Below are 19,113 nucleotides of genomic sequence, written 5' to 3'. Positions count from 1 at the left end.
CTTATCATGAAACTGAATCCTAGCCAGTGAAGCCAGAAAATATTTTAACAAAGCAATCATTTCTACACTCCTTCTTAAGAAGAAAAATTATGTATCAGTCACTCTTGATAGACAACTCAATAGACCTTTTCTAACAGGTCCCAAAAGATGGACATACTGAAATATCCCTGTGTTCTTCTGCCTGCCTATAATTACTACCAGTTTTTAATCCTCGTCTTATCTACTGTAGATGGTAAGAGCAGTTCCCTTTGCAGCACTCTTTGAGAAACTTTGTTTGCTCCTCACTCCTCTTTTCCTTCCAGTTTAAACCAATTCCATTGATTCAGTGCTTATGCCCCAAATCAAAAATAAGCCTTCTAGATTTCTGAAAATAAAAATAAAAATAAAAATAAAAAATCCCCTTTATGGAACAAAGATGTGAAAACCTTTTCAGGTGAGCATTACAATTCAGCCTTATAACACAGCGATAGCTTAGGAAATGCTACATTACAGTGTCATCAAGATGCCTACCTTTGGTTTGGTTGATTAAGGTTCTGAGCTCCCAACTCCGCCGGGATGAGCCACTTGAATCTCCTTTTGGATATGATGGTTCTAGAGAAATAATACTGTCAGCATAAAAGTGGCTTTATCTCATATTAAGGATTACACAGTGATATGCAGCAGAAACGAAAATCTTACGTATCAGGACTAATACACACTACAAGTATATTAAGCAGCGTAAGCTCCTGATTTAAAAAATGATTCATCTTTAGAGAACGAATTATGAGAGATGCGGTTTAGTGGGCAATACTGCTGGTATGTGGGTGGTTGGAATAGATCATATCTTAGAGACCTTTTCCAACCTTAACCTTAATGATTCTGTGATCCCATGAAAGTTATTCTGAAACGAGATATCATTTATACAGGAAGAGAGCTCTCCTTCAGCAACAGAGGAAGCACTTCCTTTCAGGGCATGCAGAATCACATGCGGAATACACCTCAGCAGGAAAGTAAGCTTCTAAGCTTCCTCAGAAAAAAAGACTTGCTTCTTTCCAATCCAAGTCAGTCTCCCATTTAAACATATATATTAAGAGGGGAATAAGCCTGTGACAAACAGTAATTCCACTGCCGCCTTAAAACAAAATAAAACACACCACTTAGGATAAATTTCTACCAGATTTGTTTTGCTTCATTTTGCAAAATGACCAGCTTTGTTTGTCATTCATGTGCACAGAACACATCATCTTACAGGAGGAGGCTTAGGGGGAGATCTTTATTAAAGTGTAGGAACATCTGAAAGGAGGGTGCAAAAAAGACAAGACCAGGTTCCTTTCAGCTGTGCCCAGTGCCAGGACAAGAAGCAGTGGGCACAAATACTGGAACAAAAGATGTTCCATCTGACCACCAGGAAGCGCTTCTACCTGCTGTGCAGGTAGCTGAGTACCAGCACAGGTTATGGAGTCTCCTCCTTGCAGATCTTCAGAACCCACCTGGACATGGGCCTGGGCATCCTGCTCTGAGTGCCCCTACTGGAGCTGGGTCACAGTGGTGGACCCAGAGGGCTCTTATAAACTCAGCCACACTGTGATTCTGCTTTTATTACCAAAAAATACCACATGTACAGGGACCAAGTACACCTGAAGGAGCCTTGATTGAGACAAAGCCACCCACACAGTGGATTCAAATAACAGCAAGTATCTGTAGTATGAAAGCTGCAGTGGTAGTAAGAATTTGACTGGAAATTCTTCACTGCCCCAATGGGTCCAGTTTCATTAACAGCACTTAAAAATATACTATCTGATGGGCTATAGTTCAGCAACCATGCTACTCAGTTCATTTAGCATAACGTATCTTAGTAAGACACCAGAAAATTCCTTTGGGTATAATTCAAAAACAGTATGGAAAGCGAGAGAATAGTTACGTATGAAAACAGAAGAACTTAAAAGTATAACCCTGGAAGTTAAAAATCTAAGTCTGAATGGGAAAGGTGGAAAAAAAAAGAATGAGAGAGTAAAGAACTGGGAACAGATAAAAGTATGTTAGTGACATGAATCATCAGCATTCTCAGGTCACAACCTAACATTGTGACAATCACCTTCTCGCTCCTCAGTGGGACTGGAGTGGCGACTAAGGGATCTGAACTGCAACTCGGCTGCTATTGAAGCCAGTCGATCATTTTCAGGGACACTGGAACCCCTGTTAAATAGAGCCATCATACTAATTAACATTGTACTTTGTAACTACTAATGACAATTTAACTGCGGTTTGAAAGAGAAAAAAGAAAGCTGTGAAGCCTAGGACATGAACCATGAAAGAAAAACTGATGCTGAGATGCAAATGGAAAACCCTCAGCTATTTTTTCCTCAAAATGAAGACTTAACATAATTTTCACTATGCCACTATCTATTATAAAAACCTTCAGCTTTTAAAGCATTAATGATATGAAAACGTTGTTGCTCATAACAGGCTCTCTTCTACTGATACATTACATACTAACAAAATGGTTGCTGCAGGACATGGCTGGTGCCAGCTATGGATATACAGTCAGAAGAGATTCAGCTTGGTGATAACCTGAGCCACGTTATCAGAAGAAGAATGGTAATTTAATTATGCTTCCAGAGCATGACAAGTACAAAGTCAAAGCCCATAATCACTAAGTAAGAACTGGTGGGTAGAGGCACAGTTCAGCAGACAGGACACACAGTGTTAAATGGCACGTAGCCCAGGCCCTACCTCCTCCAAAAAGCAGAGTACAATTAGATACCTCAGAATAAGACCCAGATGAATAAGCATGTTGAACAGAAACAGTACTGAAATAAATGAGTCTTAAGCCCTTAATTCTTCAGACACCTTTTTCCAGTAATATTGAGATAAAGAGCAACATTTCTAATTGTACAGAGCTCAAAAACGCCCAATGTCTCTAAAATAAGGTAGTAACCAAACAGAATAGTCTAAGTATCATAACTTTGAATGCAGAAGTCTAAAATCCACCTTGGTCCTATCCTAGCCACCCAAATCCTTTAATGCCTGCATCCATAAGGAACTGCCTGCACGTCCTCAGGCCCAGAAATAGAGTAAAAGAGAGATACTTGATAAATTTCTTCTCTGATTCTGGATAAATATAAAACGATGTTTAATAACATCAGCTAGCTCAGAAATTAAACATTTATATACGTCATTGGCACAAATGTAGTACAAATTTATACGTATCATCAAGCTCAATGTGAATAACTAAATATTACTGCTCTGGATTTCATTTTCGAGTTATATGGAACAGCTGTTGGGGTTTATTTTACAAGCATAACTTCAACTGAACTACGGTGGTATTTATGCACTATGCACTACCCAATTCAACTGATGTATCAAGTTTCTACATTCAACCTTTTTTAGCTGTGTAGTGCTTATAACCATGCCATAAACGTCTAGAGAGATTCTGGAAAGTGCAGTTTGTGCTTCTGCACTATTCCAGCAGCTGGACTCCACACCTCTTGCATACAAAGCCAATGCCACTTCACCCAAAAGACTCCTCTTTCCTACTGAAGCACTAATAAATGAAATCTTAATTAGGACTGCAAGGTATAACAAGTTCTTTGACTACATTAACAGCAGAAACTTGTTATAAATGTATTACACTGTGATATTTGGCCATCTTCTTAACAAAACCAACTGAATAACAACAAGCAGATATCCTATGTAATAAAGGAGGTTAAGCAATGCTACTAAAAACCCAAGCACTGCATGAAAAAAAACAACAACAAAAAACACCCAGTCACAAGATATTTTAATGCTCACCACCAGCAAAAGAAAACATGTAGTGCTCTACAGAAAACACAGGTATGAGATAAACTGCCACTGCCATTAGACTAAAGCACCGCATTCACAATGACTTTCATATTACAGTAGTGTACATTGAATTGCAATTAAAAGTAGAATTCTTATTTCTACTCTTTTTAATGGCTACCTTCTAGCACTACAAGAAAAAGGTCAAAATGCTAAACTACACAAATTTTGACTGAAGTGTGAAAGATGCACATATAGAAACCATGACATGTACTCAGTTGTGTCGAATTATAATAGTGACCACTTCATTTGGTAGAAAATCACAACAAAGACTACAGATACTGAAAAAAAGCCTCCTATCTCCCCTCTAAAAACTGTCTTCAAGCAAAGACATACCTTGGCACTCAAGATAAAAATCATCTTCATTTATTGTATAAAGAGAAAAAACAATAAAGCAAGTTCTGCATTTGACTTTCAAAATCATAAAAAACAAATAAATCTTTACCCTGTATGCATATAACGCCACCAGAATCTGCCAGTAAAAATTCTCTAGAATTTTACTTACTTGAAAGGGGTTTTTCAAGTGCATAGCACTGCAGATTACTGCCTGCTTTGTCTTTTTTTCAACAGAGGGCTTAAAATGGAAGCATGAAGGATAAAAACAGATAGTATGAATGAGAAAAATTCAGGCCTTTTGTTAACAAAAAAGACTTGCAGGAAGGATACTACATACAAAGCTGTGATTTAATTCCCTCTTAAGACCTTAATGTGTGCTTTTGTGGTCCAGTTGGTAAGGGTTGCTATTGAAAATCGTGTTTATCGAATGAAATATTTTACTTGTCTAATCTTTTTTGCCACCATCTACTGTTTCAAAATAGTGATGGCAGATACTAACAATGCCAAAATCTAACAGAACAAAAATAAAGATACAAACAAAACAAACAAAATAAATATCACATCTTGGGTTGATTTGTACGTAAAAGTCAACTTAGTGCCAAGTGTTAGTTACCAATACAATTTAGTGAAGTTATACCAAACTGACTAGATTATGTTAATTTCATGGACGTTTTCAACTAAGTGAGCTTGTTATCTACTGACTCCAAACGTCAGAAGCACATGCTTAAACTACAAATTTGCTTCAGAGATTTTAATTCTGAGAAGGGGTTTGTCATCAGTTTCTACAACGTAAGATTCTACTCAAGTCAAACAGGAATGAAGAAGCTAGTGGAATATATGATGGGACGGAAAAGCACGGTGCAAATGATCTACTGGAATGCAAGTAGGTGGAAACAGTTATATGGATGATGTAAGTAGAATGAGACTGCTATGTCATGGAGTTGGGCTACCTGGTATCATTTGCACTGCTGACAGATTTGGGTTGAGCTGAGTCGCTACCGACGGGAGCGGGGCGACTGACAGTAACGTTGCAAGGGTTCCGTGCATCACAAGGGACACTCCGTGTGCTGTGGCAAGAAGAAAAACTTCAGGAAAGAGTTCAAAAAGTAATAATGGATGGAGCTGAAAATTTACTTTAAAAATGAAATTTTGATTGAGGCATGACTTTAAATGTCTTCCAAATACATACAGACTTCTCTGTGAAACAATCTTGGGTCTCAGAAGCCTCAGGAAATGTCAATATGTACAAGAAAAATCATCCTTAAAGTAACGACCTCCAAATGTTTAGATTAATGCCGGCATCTGCCAGCAGCTAAACAATTCCCCAAAAAGTCAAGTGTGTAGTTTGACTGTGCTGCTGTCCTCGAAAAATAAAATCTTCTGTGTAAAAAGATGTGTGGCGAGGTTTACACAAACATTTTCATGTCAACTCTTTCAAAGGGAAGCAAATTCAGTCATTGTTTTTAGGTTGTCAAAGATTGACGATGATACAGAAATGCCTCAATATACCAGAATGCTATGGTTTTTTAAACATAAAGCTGAACTACAGAAACCACTATCACAGTAACACAGAGATTCTGAGCAGGGAAAGGAAAAAAAGAAAAGTCTTGCTATCAAGACTATTTTTACTAGACTACAATTTGTTCCATTTTTACAGGGTTTTCAGGCAATGAGGATATGAGTGACTTCAAAGCTGGGAAGCACGCACGAATAAAATCTGTAAAATAAAGGGGCAGAAGGAGAAGGAAAGAAGGAGGCTGTATTGTCTTTAAAAGCACTTCTATAAAATTGAGACATGCCAGTTTTTTTCTAGAAGTCTTGCCTCCAAGAGGTAAGATACGATTCACGCATGGTGTTCCAAAAGTCAGCAGAGCAACCAGAGTACAAAACAGTTTAGAAATCTAAACTAATGCTAAATACCTGAAGCCTTCAGGAGTGGGGATGATAAGATGAGGATTTGGTGGATCACTATGGCAGCGAGGTACTTTCACAGGACGGGGACTGTTTCGGTGAATAGCTGCAGACATGGGAAAAAAAAGAAAAAAAAAGGTAAGATCTTATATGTCAGAAAAATGTTAAGGACATTTTAAGACACAAAACTAACATTAACTGCAATCCCACAGAATTATGTGCAAACCAGCACATATTTGCTTATCCCTTAAGAAAACTTCCTAATCGCTCAGATTTTAAATAAAGCTGTTACAAAGCTATGAATAATAAATATTATTCACACTGTATCATGTAACACTTATTAGAAAATAATTAAAATTCCCAAAAATATGAAAGAAAAAAAAAGCAGCAATTTGAAGATGTTTACCTGAATAAAACTAAATCCTCATTATTTCAAATTCATATTTTGAATATTGAAAATATTGAAAGAATGTTTTATTATCTTACTTCAAAACAGATATTAACAAATTGAATAATAATTAAGAAGCAAACAAAGCTACCATGTCAATTTTGCATCAAAATTGGGTTTCTCAGACAAGATAAAGCAAAACTGAGTAAAAAACACATATGACAGTTTTACCAATACTAATCATCTCCCTATGGCAGTCTGCAAATAAATGGTGAACAGGGAATGGGTCATACCTAAATCAGCCACACTGACCTTATGTCTAGCTCACTCAGTGCCCACAAAAGCATTATAAAGCATTTTGCCATTCCCCAACCTCTCCCTATGTAGTCAGAAATATATGGTGACACAAGATAGCTGATTGCTCATCAAAACCTGGGACAGTTCCCTTTCTACAAGGCTGGATTAATCATGGCAAGCTTGTTTTCTGCCTTGTTTGCACTACCAGGCTGTCAGGACCAGAGCTGGTTTTCCTGTTAGAATTTGCAAGGACACCAGCAGAAGGTAGAATCTAGCCCACAAAGGTGGATACATGCTGCTTCACAAAGGAAGAAGACAGGATGAAACACCAGGAGACTCCCTGCTGTGTATCTATAGGCAACAGCATGAATGCAACTTTAGGAAAGGGGGCAAAGATCACAGTGGGTTTAAGTCACTCAATACAGAATACAAATGGAACTAGGAATTCTTATTTTACTCCTGATCGTGAGACAGAAAGGAGTATTTGCAAGATCTGCAGCTAGGATACAGTTTATATTCAGTTATTTACAATACAGTACAAAAACTGAATGTACAGGTTTAGCATCACAGCACAGAATTTGACTAGTTTTTCTTTTAGACAATACTTCTATTCAAAGGATTATGCTGACTTTGATTGTGAAAGGTTTCTCAGCTTACAAGAGTTCCTCATTAAAAGTAAAGCTTTCCTAAAATACTGAAAAATTTCCTCTTGGCCAAGTCAAACCACCTTCCCTTCATGTCACTGGCCATCAAGCCTATCCAGGAAGTGGGCATCAGGAGAAACACAGGAAGGAGATGTGGTATTTTGAAAGTTAAACCACTCAGTGGACTTGGGAGGAAGAAGAGAGAAACAGTGCTGAGAGAGAGGTATGTGAAAAAGAAACACAGCTGAGGAAACATCCTCCTTCTCACAATAAACAATGAAATATCTTGATCTTCTTATGCCAAACAAAGGTATTTTTTAAGCCATGACAAACTTTGGTATTGGAGAATTGTTTCCCACAATTCTCCGTACCTCAACACTTAAATAAAAGTCTGTCAGAAGTGTAAACACCTGCAGTGCCACAAAGAAAATCTGGGAGAGAGCTATGAACATCTGTCTGAAGTTAAAACTGCTTCTTTAACCAACCTTTAGAAAACACAGTCCTCCAGAAGATCTGCAAAACTTCACAGGGATTCGAGGGCAAAATCAGGCAAAAGCATCTGTAAAGCTTCAAAATTTCTTGAGTAAAACTACCATTTATCTACATTTTCCTGAGGCAGTCACAATTTCCCATCAAGAATCACAAAAGCCTTGAAATAAAACCTTTATTTCTCTTTCTAGCTTTTAAAAACTACTCTACAATCAAAGTTATGTAAAAATAGCAGCAAAACTCAAGAACCAACACCAGTAACTTCTGCCTTACCAAGGTACAGACCTGTAACAGGACTGTGAGGTTTTCCAATTACGTGGCCAATGCACTCATTCATCAGAGCTTGTAAACTCTAGAAAATGCAAACAGAAAACGTTGTGATATTTTATATTTCAAGAGAGTTCGTAACAATACGGTAAATCTCACAGTAATTAAATGATACTGGTTAAATACATAATATCTCAAAAATTACATGCTTCACTCCCGTGTCTACCAACAATATTACCATTTTGGATGCATATGGGGGTTTTGACTGACTTTTTTTTATATTATTTATTTATTTTCAACATATTAAGTCTTAATTTTGCCTTGTCTGTTGGCCTTGCCAAAACTCAGTAAGCATGAGAACTAAACAACGATTCACCATAAAAATACTTCATAATATAAAGCTAGTGAAACTTACAATTATCCATCACTAATAAAAATGTACAATCAAGCTTGCTGGAATTAAGAAAATGCTGCAACAACCTCTGCTGCCTGTTCCCACTCTTCAGTAAGAAACAGTGAAAGAATATGGATGAAAATATGCCAGCCTGAATCATAAAATGAAAGCCTATAAAATAATGAACATGAAGCATTGCACAGTAAAAGAAATCCACTTTCCTAACCTTCCCAGGAAGCAAGCAAAGCTTTTGGGAAAGAATGTTTATTAGTCAAATCACTGAACTTAGGCTCAGGCAACCTGAGCTTGACTCATAATTGTTCATGAAACCTCAAACAAACTATTAAATCTGACTGAATCCATTAAATTGTCAGAACACCAGGAATAAAATTTATCTTCACAGTAATGAAATAAAATCTTGTTCTTCAGTACAGTTACTATGAAAGCCACTTCTAAATATCAGCTATTCGGACTAGTCAACAATTCTTCCAACAATTCAAACGCTTACTGAAGACTGGAACTTGGAAGCTAGACGTTAGACTAACTGAAAGAACAGCAATTAAATGAAATAACAGTGTGTAGTCTGTGATTGGCATATCTTACCAACTTAGACTGAGCTTAAATCTATCTCAGCTTTAAATCTAGAGCTTCAAATCTAGACTTTTTTGTTGTTTTTTTTTTTTAATGCTATCAAGCATTATTTGAATGAGATTAAGACTGACGTAGGCATTTCTAGGTAAAATGCTGTGAGCTGGGGTTATACAGTAGTCAAACTAAATTACCGTAAGGAGCTTCAAGTAACACACTGCAAAACTGAAATCCAGCTTTAACAAACCAAAACTTCAGAAATTCTGTGAAGGGTTTTGGTTTTTCTCCCTCTCTCTCCTACTTGCTCCATATCCAAACTTAATCTATATTACATAAACCTCTGAAACCTCTGTCATAAAAACCCTACTTGAGGAAATGTCAAGGTATTTTAGATAATTATCAGTCAACAAACTAACTCATGCACGATTGCTTGTTAGCACACTTTCACGGTCACAAGAAAGTATCGGTTCCACTTATGGACAAAATTACCAGTTATTAATGTCATAGGCCACATTCTTTCCTCCTTAGAAGCTTCCTTATAGATAATGATCTCTAGCAGCAAGATAGTAACACCAAAGTACACACACATTACTCTTCAAAATAGCAGGCACCTTTGAAACTGCATCAAATCAGATCAGTAAAGCTGAGGGGCTACTTTCTGAAACTACAGTATTACTGTATTACCATCATAACCTTAACCTTATCATTTAGGCAGACAACTCTCGTACAACAACATAGACACAGAAGAACAAAAACATAACTTATTTGAGAGCTGTTGGCAAAAATATAAGCAGAAACTAAACTATGAAGTGGCTATTGGGTGCTAAGACTCAGAAGCTTCTATTCAGAAATTTATTGAGCTACCTACATTTTTTTTTTAAAGCCTGTACCGAGTTTCCCCAGAGACAGAAGCACAGAACAGGCAATCTGTCAGCAATTTGAAAATATTAATACCAGTGGTCATAACCATGCGCTATTCCTAACTTTATAAACTAAAGAGATGTCATCATCATCATCAGTTATACATAACAGCAATTTTCAGCCCATCTGCAGTCAGACTTTATAAAAAACAGCCCTGATAACAAACAGTCATAGAAATGCTTCACAATTACTTAGAAATAAATAAGAATCACAATAACTTATTCCATACCAAGAAGTCATCTTCTGGGAGAGCCGAAATAAATGCTGGTTCAATGGCTTGAAGAAAATCAAAGCCTTGAGTTGCCCACCTATTTCAGAGATAGAAAACACGAATTACTCTTTGATGAGAGTCATCACAGGTGTTTCAACATCAAAGAAAAGCAAATGGTAGTTATTTCATACTTTCAACAGGAAAAATAAGTAAGAAAGCAATTTAATATATTAGAGGCAACATATTTAACTTATGCTAATATTTGCTGAGTTACATGGTGATAAAGCCTGATTTTAACAAGGATGCTGTCAAAGAAAGCAAGCAGATCACTGAATATCAATGAACATATTATAACAACTCATTGAATACTCATATGTGTACTATCTTCAGGGATGGTACCATCAACTCACTTACAATATTTTAGAGTAACAAGCCAAACCCCAATGTCCCCTTCCTAAATTATCACTATTGAAACAAGATAAAAAGAGTTCTAATGACTTCTTAAGAATCTGACCAGTATGAATTGGGCATCACTGGCTTGAAAGCCTAGACTGGTAACAAATAATTTACTTGGCTTGAGTGACTTGTGCCTTTAGCTACTTCCCAACTACCAAACTGCTACTGCTAACTAAAACTGGCAGCTGCAACCTACAAGGTACAAGTAAATTATCACAGCAAGCTAACTAGGCTACGCAGACATGCTTCAGACTACCACTCTTTCCTCCTCTTCTGCCTGCCAGTAAAACAGACCACATCCAGGAAAGACTGATCAGCCCTATTCTTTAAGAGAAAATAATAATAATAATAAAATAAATAGAAAAATAAAAACATCTGCAAGCACGGATCAATATAAAGCATCTATTATAAAGCAACAGAATTCCATAAAATTCTGATCTATCAGCTACAAAATACTGTAAAATCCAGACACTATTTTACATCCTCAAGACGATGAAGATAATGCTTTTTCCTGCTAGCATCCAGCAATAGAGTCTCACAGCACTAAGCACAGTTTGAGAGACCACCAGGCCCAATAGTACTCTCAACAGACTGAGGAAACATGCATTTAGATATCTGTAATGTAGATCTAGATACAGTTAGTTTAACTATAGCTTTATATCACTCAAAGCAGAAAATGTGGTTCAATCCGTTTAATTTCTGAAATTAAGTTATGGATGAAAAAAGAGGCTTTGAAATAAAACTGGGAAAAGGAATCATGTGCAAGCAGAAGTAATTTGGACTGCAACAAAAACCATTTCACAAATAGAAAGGCTGAATTCTAATATTTATATGCAATCATCAACCTGAAGAACTTTCACCAGAGTGGAAACACTTCTTCCTCAGCTGTGGGCCTTACTTTCAAAAGAGACTGATAAAAAGCATTTGTACAGGAGGCAAAAGCTTTTATACAGACATCATTTCTGCAACCACACAAAACAATGGTCCTTTCTCTGTACAATACTCTGAGAATGCCTGTTGCATATTCAGCAGTCTTTGTTGACGCCTGGTCACATACTTTTGTCCAGAGCTAATGGCCCATACCCAGTTTCTGAACTGTTTTGAGTCCAATGATCTCCACTTTTTCTTCCTAACAGGAGGCAAGATGTTCAGCAGAAGATTCTGCAAAGCAGCTGGAGGACTCATTTGGCTTTATGTATTTACAATTCAAATTATCTTCAAAACTCAAGTGCCAGAAGCATTAATAGTTTAAAAGAATAGCTTCTAAACAATCACTGTTCACAGCATGAAGAGTCCTGCATATTATTTAAAAAGTAACACAAATTACTATGACATTAACAAGTTCGCTGTTACCTGGGTCGAGTACCTCGGCCACTCTCACATTTTGTTAGCACGTAGTTCATCCATTTTCTGGCAAAGCTGATATACTTGTCTCCAATTTTCTGCCTAAATTCTCCAGACATCAGACGAACAACCTCTTTATGGTACTATAAGAAATTAAAGATTACTTTTCAAATAATATTAGTAATATCAGAAGTATTATTTGCAATATCCACCAGAGTATTTGCAGGCTAAGAAAACTTCGTGCAGTCTAACAATCACATCCTATGCTCAGACAAAATGATTTCATGCAAGTAGTTGCAACTATAGAAAGAAACGTGAAAGTATATGACACAAAATGAGTTACAGTGAGGGGCAGCACTTCAGCCCTATTGTATTAATGTGTACTCATGGGCATATGCTGAAGTTTAACAGTGTACACAGCATTTAAGTAATATCCTACATAAACGCTCAGATCCATAATCCAGAGACAGGACCTCAAAGTAATGTTTATTTTCAGTTGTATTATAGATAATCCAGAGGAAAAATAAAAGAGTTGTATGTATACAGTAAAAAAAAACAACAAACAAACCAGAAATACCAGATGTTTTTTAGAAGACTATCGTTAAAAGTCTGTTAGCATACTATACAGTCTCAAAAAAAAAAATCTAGAAATTTACAAAGGTCATAGGAATTAAATAGGGAAACATTATACATTATATAAACATGACATTTTCTCATCAGCACTGTAGGGAAAACACTCAAAAGCCATATTCACTGCATCAAAGAACCACCATAAACTTTGAAAGGAAGCCTCTAATGTCTTTTTGCACTACTCCTCATTGAAAAACAGCGAGAAGCCACAATGACACACAATACCAAAGAATATTTCCAATTTCATCTAGAACATAACTAGGTAGCAAAATTTGCAAGACTACACTCAAATTTAACAAGATCTTAACACTTTTTAGAGTTTCAAACATTACTAATTGGACTCTGTAATATCTGTGTGTTCTTTTCCAATCTTTTTCATTCACAGTTTTTAAAGTGTTCTGCTAGTTTCACATCAGTTCCACAAAACATACTGTCATTATCATTAGCTTTTAGTTTCCATACCTCAAACCCAAAATTGTAAGCCTGAATCATGGCTTCCCGGTAGTACTGCTGCAAAGTTGCAGATTCAGATTCATCAACTTCAGCATCAAACTCAGATGTGAACATATGATCAACTCTGTCAATGGCACTGCTTATCTTATTGCATAGCTGCAATGCATCATTCTAAATAACAACAAAAAAAAGATCAAATTATTATTTATATTTGACTGCTGAGTAGATTAAGGCAAATACAAATGTGATGATTACATTATTTTAAATGCAAATATACTTTAATGTCACCACAATTCACTCAATCTCAGAAAAACAAATACTTTTCATAACTTGCACTAGGCAAGTCTTATAATTAAATGCAGTATCACAATTCAGTTTGTTTGCTTTTATGAGATTAACTTTAAGAACAACAAAAGCAAAAGGGGAAAAAAAAAAGAGTTTTTCTATCTATAATGTAACCAAGATTTTGGTAGTATTTTAACCATGATATGTGCATAGCTTCTTGCTGAATGCAAGAGGAAACACAGGACCCAGATACTGCAAATTCAACGCAGAAATGTTTTAGTGTTTCTGGATCTTTAAAAAGGCAAAATAAAAATCAAACACTTTCCTTCCATTCTCTAATCCTCTCAAACAAATACGTTACTTTTTCTGTTACTATATTTCTATTGCATGACGGACTTGTTCCCTACATAACTAATATAACAATGATTATACTAACATTGCTCAAAATTACACCCACACATTCTTAGCAAAAAAAGAATGAACATCATACTGAAAATGAATTCCAATGGTCTTGCACAAATTACAGCTATAGAACATCATTAGCACTGCAATCAAGTCTCCTCACATATCTCTACTTATCAGTGAATACAGTAAAATCACTTTAACTGACATAATCTGGAAAACAGCTTACCTTTAGTTGCTGCAGAGCTTTGGCAATGACTGGTTGGCTGGATGTCTGTTCCTGGTGGAGCGATATGAGCCCTTCTATAGACTGTTGAAAAGCTTTTCGCTGACTCACAAGGTGGGCAGACTGAATGACTACGAGAAGGAGGTTGTCAACCTAGGAATATGAGATACCACTAGTCCTTATCAACAAAACCTACTCTCTACAAACATGTCCTGTATTGACCAATGCCAATTGGGAATTTTTGGAAATTCTAACATATTATATGGTTAATTCACACCAAAAAGTCCGATGCTAGCAACACAGATTGATAAACACTCGTCTTTCAAGCACAGGTCTTTAACATTAAATGCCACAAGAAGTTTTCAAGGGGAACATACTATTATTCATTTCTTGAAAGATGATTAACTTGTAGAAAATTGGGAAACACTATGTTAAAAATTATCTTCAAAACAGTTATACAAAGGCAATATCTAAGCATAATAATTATACTTTCTCTAAGCAGACAGAGGTAACAATCAACAGAAACAGATTTTATCCAAGAGAGGTAACATATTTGGGACACTCATTTAACCCATGTTGTTTGCTCAGATTTTGAAAATTACTAAAACACAAGAGAATGTTTGGAAAACCAGAATTCCAATATTATAGACTTCTATAAAAGTGCACAAAATAGCAAATGGTGCTCTCTTTGCCATGGCACTGTGCTTCATATCCTACACTGTCAACTTCAAAATACAGAAAAGGGAGCTGAAAAATGTTACAAAACAAGACTTCTTTCATCTGCATTTTTTAAATCTTCCCAATAAACAATATTTTCCAGCTCAAATTTCTTAAAATGTTGATGGCATTCTTCTATTTTTTAAAAGAACATCTTTTCTCAAGTTTAAATATTTTCTCTAGTTTGCAATCAAAGCATGCTATTTGCAACACAGAACACAACCTTTCTGAAGAACGCTTCACCTCTTAAATTTTCAATATACAATTTAGAAGAGATTATTAAATATTATGTAGACACAAACATAAATGCATCCATGTTATGTTATCTAAGTCAGATTGGATGCCATTTGCAAACTAAATTCCATCTTCTGCTGTTTTCACTCACTGAATGAAATGGTACCTTTACTACAAGTCCAATGAAATTTTAAAAACTTAATTATAAGTTTTGTTTGTTAGTTTTTTACTGTTCAGTCTTGCCTACAGATAAACAGTGCTACATAGAAATGGTATTTCTAACTGCCCGCAGCTGCTGGAGGCCCTCAGAACATCTGAGGCCACACTCAGTGATACAGAAAGTCACCCTGTTAGTAGACAGGAGAGCCCATTTATGGTAGGGATCCAAGGAACTGCATGACATACTAAAAGGAAAATTCACTTAGCTTAACATAAGGGCATGTGAACAGGATAGGCAGGGAGTTGCAGCTGGCTCGGATACTGTAGCACAGCAGAACTACTGGCAGGAACCCCCATTGGCTTGGAATGAAGGGAAGTATGACTGGAAATATTTCTTCTTAAAGAGCTGCTGAACATCCAGTAACTTCACAGATATTTTACTTCAAATATCACAATTCACTCAAGACTGAAACTAATTTGTATCATGTGTCAGTGAGTGGAAAACGTGCAACTGACTGAAGTTACTGAAGATTGGTGAGTTCTTAATAAAACGTGAAGGTCAACCCATCTGAACACCAAATAAGACTACAAAAATCTATCCCTGAAAAATGTACATTTTTAAGAAACATTACAATTCAATGGAGTCTACTAATACAACTAAGAATCAATCTTATGCTATAATATATAAATATACACATAAAATGAAACATGTCTCACTTAAATCATTTTGGCCAATCTAGACGGAGAAGACTTCAAAAAAGCATGAAGATCACACAAGCAGGCAAAACAAAAAGAAGCAACCCACCTGCATGCTTCGTAGCGTATCAACAGTTTCTACTTGTGGCACTACTTTGACCGGTTGGCCCTCCCATGCACTCCACATGTCACCTAATTCATGGTCTTTGTCATTGTGTTTGGTCATTATTAAATAGGCCTCATATGCAACCTCATCTGAATCTTTCGAGCAATCTTTTCCAGCAGCCGCATTCAGGAGCTGCAAAATCACAGACTTTTCACATGCAATACTACTTGGGACAAATACTTGTAAATTCTCGAGTCCAGGGATTTGTACCTGCAGAAGAAAATAAAATGAGACTGAATTAATGAATTTCACTTTCTCCTGCGATAACTAAAATAGAGATGTGTCATCCAATTTAAACAAGTTATCTCAAGTAGCTGTACAATAAGCATGCTAAAGCAATATTTTTAACCAAGTCATGAGTCAGAATCGGACTGTGAGAACAGCAAAATAGTTGATTTCTGTGATCTGTCATAAGGTAACTGATGTAGAGTTTAAGTTTAGCTCTTTCTTTTCAGAGCTGGATACCATCAAGCTAAGACAAAACACGACACTCAACATTTTTGACATAAGGCATGTATATTTCTCAACTAAAATCACTATTATCCATAGGTCAAAATGAAACCTGTAACACTGTTAATGAAACCTAAAACAGTTTCCCAAAACCACAGTGCATCTGACTGAATAGGTTTTCAAACATTTCAACTCCCCACACAAAGCTAGGAGGCCAGTATATGAAGTGTTAATAACCAAAGTATGTCTTTGTGAGAAACTTAAAAAGGGGGAGAGGAAACACATAAGAGCAGACAAATCTTAAAGATTTTGCAATAGATCATTTAAACCACATGCTCAAACAAACTTTTTAAAGTTAAGGTTCAACCTTTTCTTCAATGACGTGCATAGGAACAATGATACTGTCTTCAACAAAATCCAATATAGTGTCTTAGAGCAGCGGTGTGAATAGGAAACAGTATTTTTTAAAAGTAAATGTAAATTGAAAATTTCCCTGACCACCTTCTCTTTTAGACAATTCACAGAGCAGAGTCCTGCTAAATCACATGTTTTGGAATTGGTTTTCTTTTAATTTTTTTTTATCTCTCTAAACAGAAAGGAGTTCTAAAGGTCATCTAACCCACAATGGTTTTATCTATATATTTAACAACACCTGATGTGCTTCCCTCCTATTAACATGTCTGTCTTCCCTCAAACCAATGTCCCCTTTTAGCAATCATTCACTTAAATCCAACAGGAAATTTCTCACATAAAAGTCATTCAGTTGGTACCCATCTGGAAATTATGTACTTTAAACACAAATAAGGAGAAAAAAAAAAAAAGAAAAAAGAAAAAAGAAATAGAAAAACCAACAGTGCAGCAGATCCAAATAAATATAACTAATTGAAACAGTTGACTTCTTTAAATTCAAATTACAATAAAGACTAGATGGCTTAGGGACAAAGCATTAAACCATTCATATGGGAGTTTATAATGCAGTCATTACTGGGCACCTGTGCAAAATGAAGTTAATTTAATTTTCTGCCCAACAGTTTTCTAGAAACAGAATCCGAGAATCATTAAAGTTGGAAAGGACCACTAATGTCACCTAGTCCAACCACCAATTCATCACCATAGGCCCATTCCTCAGTAAGTGCTATTATTCCTCTCTCACAAAATGGGAAGTACTATTGCAGCACTGTTGCAATTCCTAAATCAGAAATCTTTGGAAGGGCAAGGAATTAGACTCTGGTTTCCCAAAACATAAGCTACCATTCTCGCACAAATACAGACAAATAAAATAATTCTACTGCCACTATTTAGTATTAAACACATGACATTACCAATATTGAGATATACAGGTGACATTAAAAAATTGAAAATATTAACATAAATATGCCTTGGTGCTTTGCTTAGCATCCCCACACTAATTTCACGCATTTGAATTGAATTTACCTTCACATACTCTTTTGTTTTCAGAGCATTCAGAAGATCTCCGACAGGGGCTGACAATGCAAACTCTGCTGCTATTTCAAGGTCCTAAAAGCAACATCAAAAGAATATACTTTCAAACTAAATGTATTTAAAGCATATAAATAATAGTGAACATCAGTGAATCACATGAAATGTTACTGTTAACTTACCTTCCTCAGCATTTTAGCAAATCCAAGAGCCTTGGAGGCCCTTTCTCTAGCTTCATGAAACAGTTCTTTGAGTGCTCGGCTGGTCTCTATGACAGACCTCCTGAAATATTGATAGGAATGAAGTGATGGTGTTTTAATAAAGCATGTTAACATTTACACAGCTATTAAAAGATCTTTTAAATTTATCTATCAATAGAAAGAACATAGAAAATAAATATTTACAAGCAGATGACTAAAAATCAATCAAACTTGCCCAAGCACATTTTTGTTAAGGATATAAAAAGAGAATTTAAAGACAACTAGATAACAACTTCTAACATTCCAAATTAAAAGAAAGTTATTAGGTTTCAAAAGGATGATTCACTATTACTACACACAGAAATATCAGCAAAAAAAAGTCTAAGGAATGTCACATTTACTACGTTTTCATTCTAAGAATTAAAATGCAGTATATTCCTGTCAGGGGTAAAGAAACACAAGTGTGCTTATTATTATTAAGACAAAGGGCTTAATACCTTATTTCATCTGATGCAGTACTGTCATCGGCACTGGCCCAAAATTCATCACAACTGTCTTGTAGTCCGGAATCTAAAAACATTCCTGTAGATTTCAGCAGCATTCCTGCAATATCACTGTAGCAACAGAAATGGTGGAACTTCAGTCTTATTCAGGGTAGCATGGCACCTTAAACTTCTTCCTATACTATCCAATGCAAAAGAGCTGTGTTGCCAAGTCCAACTAAAGAAGCAAGCAGCATCTTGGGGGCCCTTTGTTACTTTACATTTGTGGGGCTATCAGGAACAGGGACTCTGCATTTTAGCAGTCATTCCTGTTACAACTAGAGTAAGACTAATCTGAACTTACTGAATCCTGTAGCTACACTCATTGCAACAATCCAGTAGTTCTCGAAAAGACAACTACCTGCTTACTGGAGGCTCAAGAAGCCCAGTCTGTGAACCCTGAACAAGTACCAACTCGCATAAAAACACGGTACAAATTGGCATCATA

The 19,113-nt window shown here is 36.1% G+C and overlaps 1 protein-coding gene across 4 annotated transcripts in view; it reads right to left on the bottom strand.

The window, feature by feature from the left end:
• The window catches only part of MAP3K4 (mitogen-activated protein kinase kinase kinase 4), a 64,325-nt gene that overhangs the window by 10,514 nt on the left and 34,698 nt on the right, over positions 1-19,113 (bottom strand). The window contains exons 7-19 of one of the 4 annotated variants that reach the window (XM_072332619.1): positions 18,621-18,737; positions 18,106-18,205; positions 17,918-18,001; positions 15,977-16,243; positions 14,065-14,214; positions 13,158-13,319; positions 12,075-12,208; positions 10,284-10,362; positions 8,158-8,236; positions 6,076-6,172; positions 5,106-5,222; positions 2,075-2,175; positions 511-591 (exon numbers count right to left, since the gene is read on the bottom strand). In XM_072332619.1, the coding sequence (XP_072188720.1) occupies positions 511-591; positions 2,075-2,175; positions 5,106-5,222; positions 6,076-6,172; positions 8,158-8,236; positions 10,284-10,362; positions 12,075-12,208; positions 13,158-13,319; positions 14,065-14,214; positions 15,977-16,243; positions 17,918-18,001; positions 18,106-18,205; positions 18,621-18,737 (1,568 nt within the window). The remainder of the gene's footprint in view (positions 1-510; positions 592-2,074; positions 2,176-5,105; positions 5,223-6,075; positions 6,173-8,157; positions 8,237-10,283; positions 10,363-12,074; positions 12,209-13,157; positions 13,320-14,064; positions 14,215-15,976; positions 16,244-17,917; positions 18,002-18,105; positions 18,206-18,620; positions 18,738-19,113) is intronic. The other 3 variants (XM_072332620.1, XM_072332621.1, XM_072332622.1) reach the window with 3 other exon arrangements.

This window comes from Excalfactoria chinensis, chromosome 3 (genome assembly GCF_039878825.1).
Source record: "Excalfactoria chinensis isolate bCotChi1 chromosome 3, bCotChi1.hap2, whole genome shotgun sequence".
Lineage (NCBI taxonomy): Eukaryota > Metazoa > Chordata > Aves > Galliformes > Phasianidae > Excalfactoria > Excalfactoria chinensis.
This window is presented reverse-complemented; position numbering and strand designations above follow the sequence as displayed.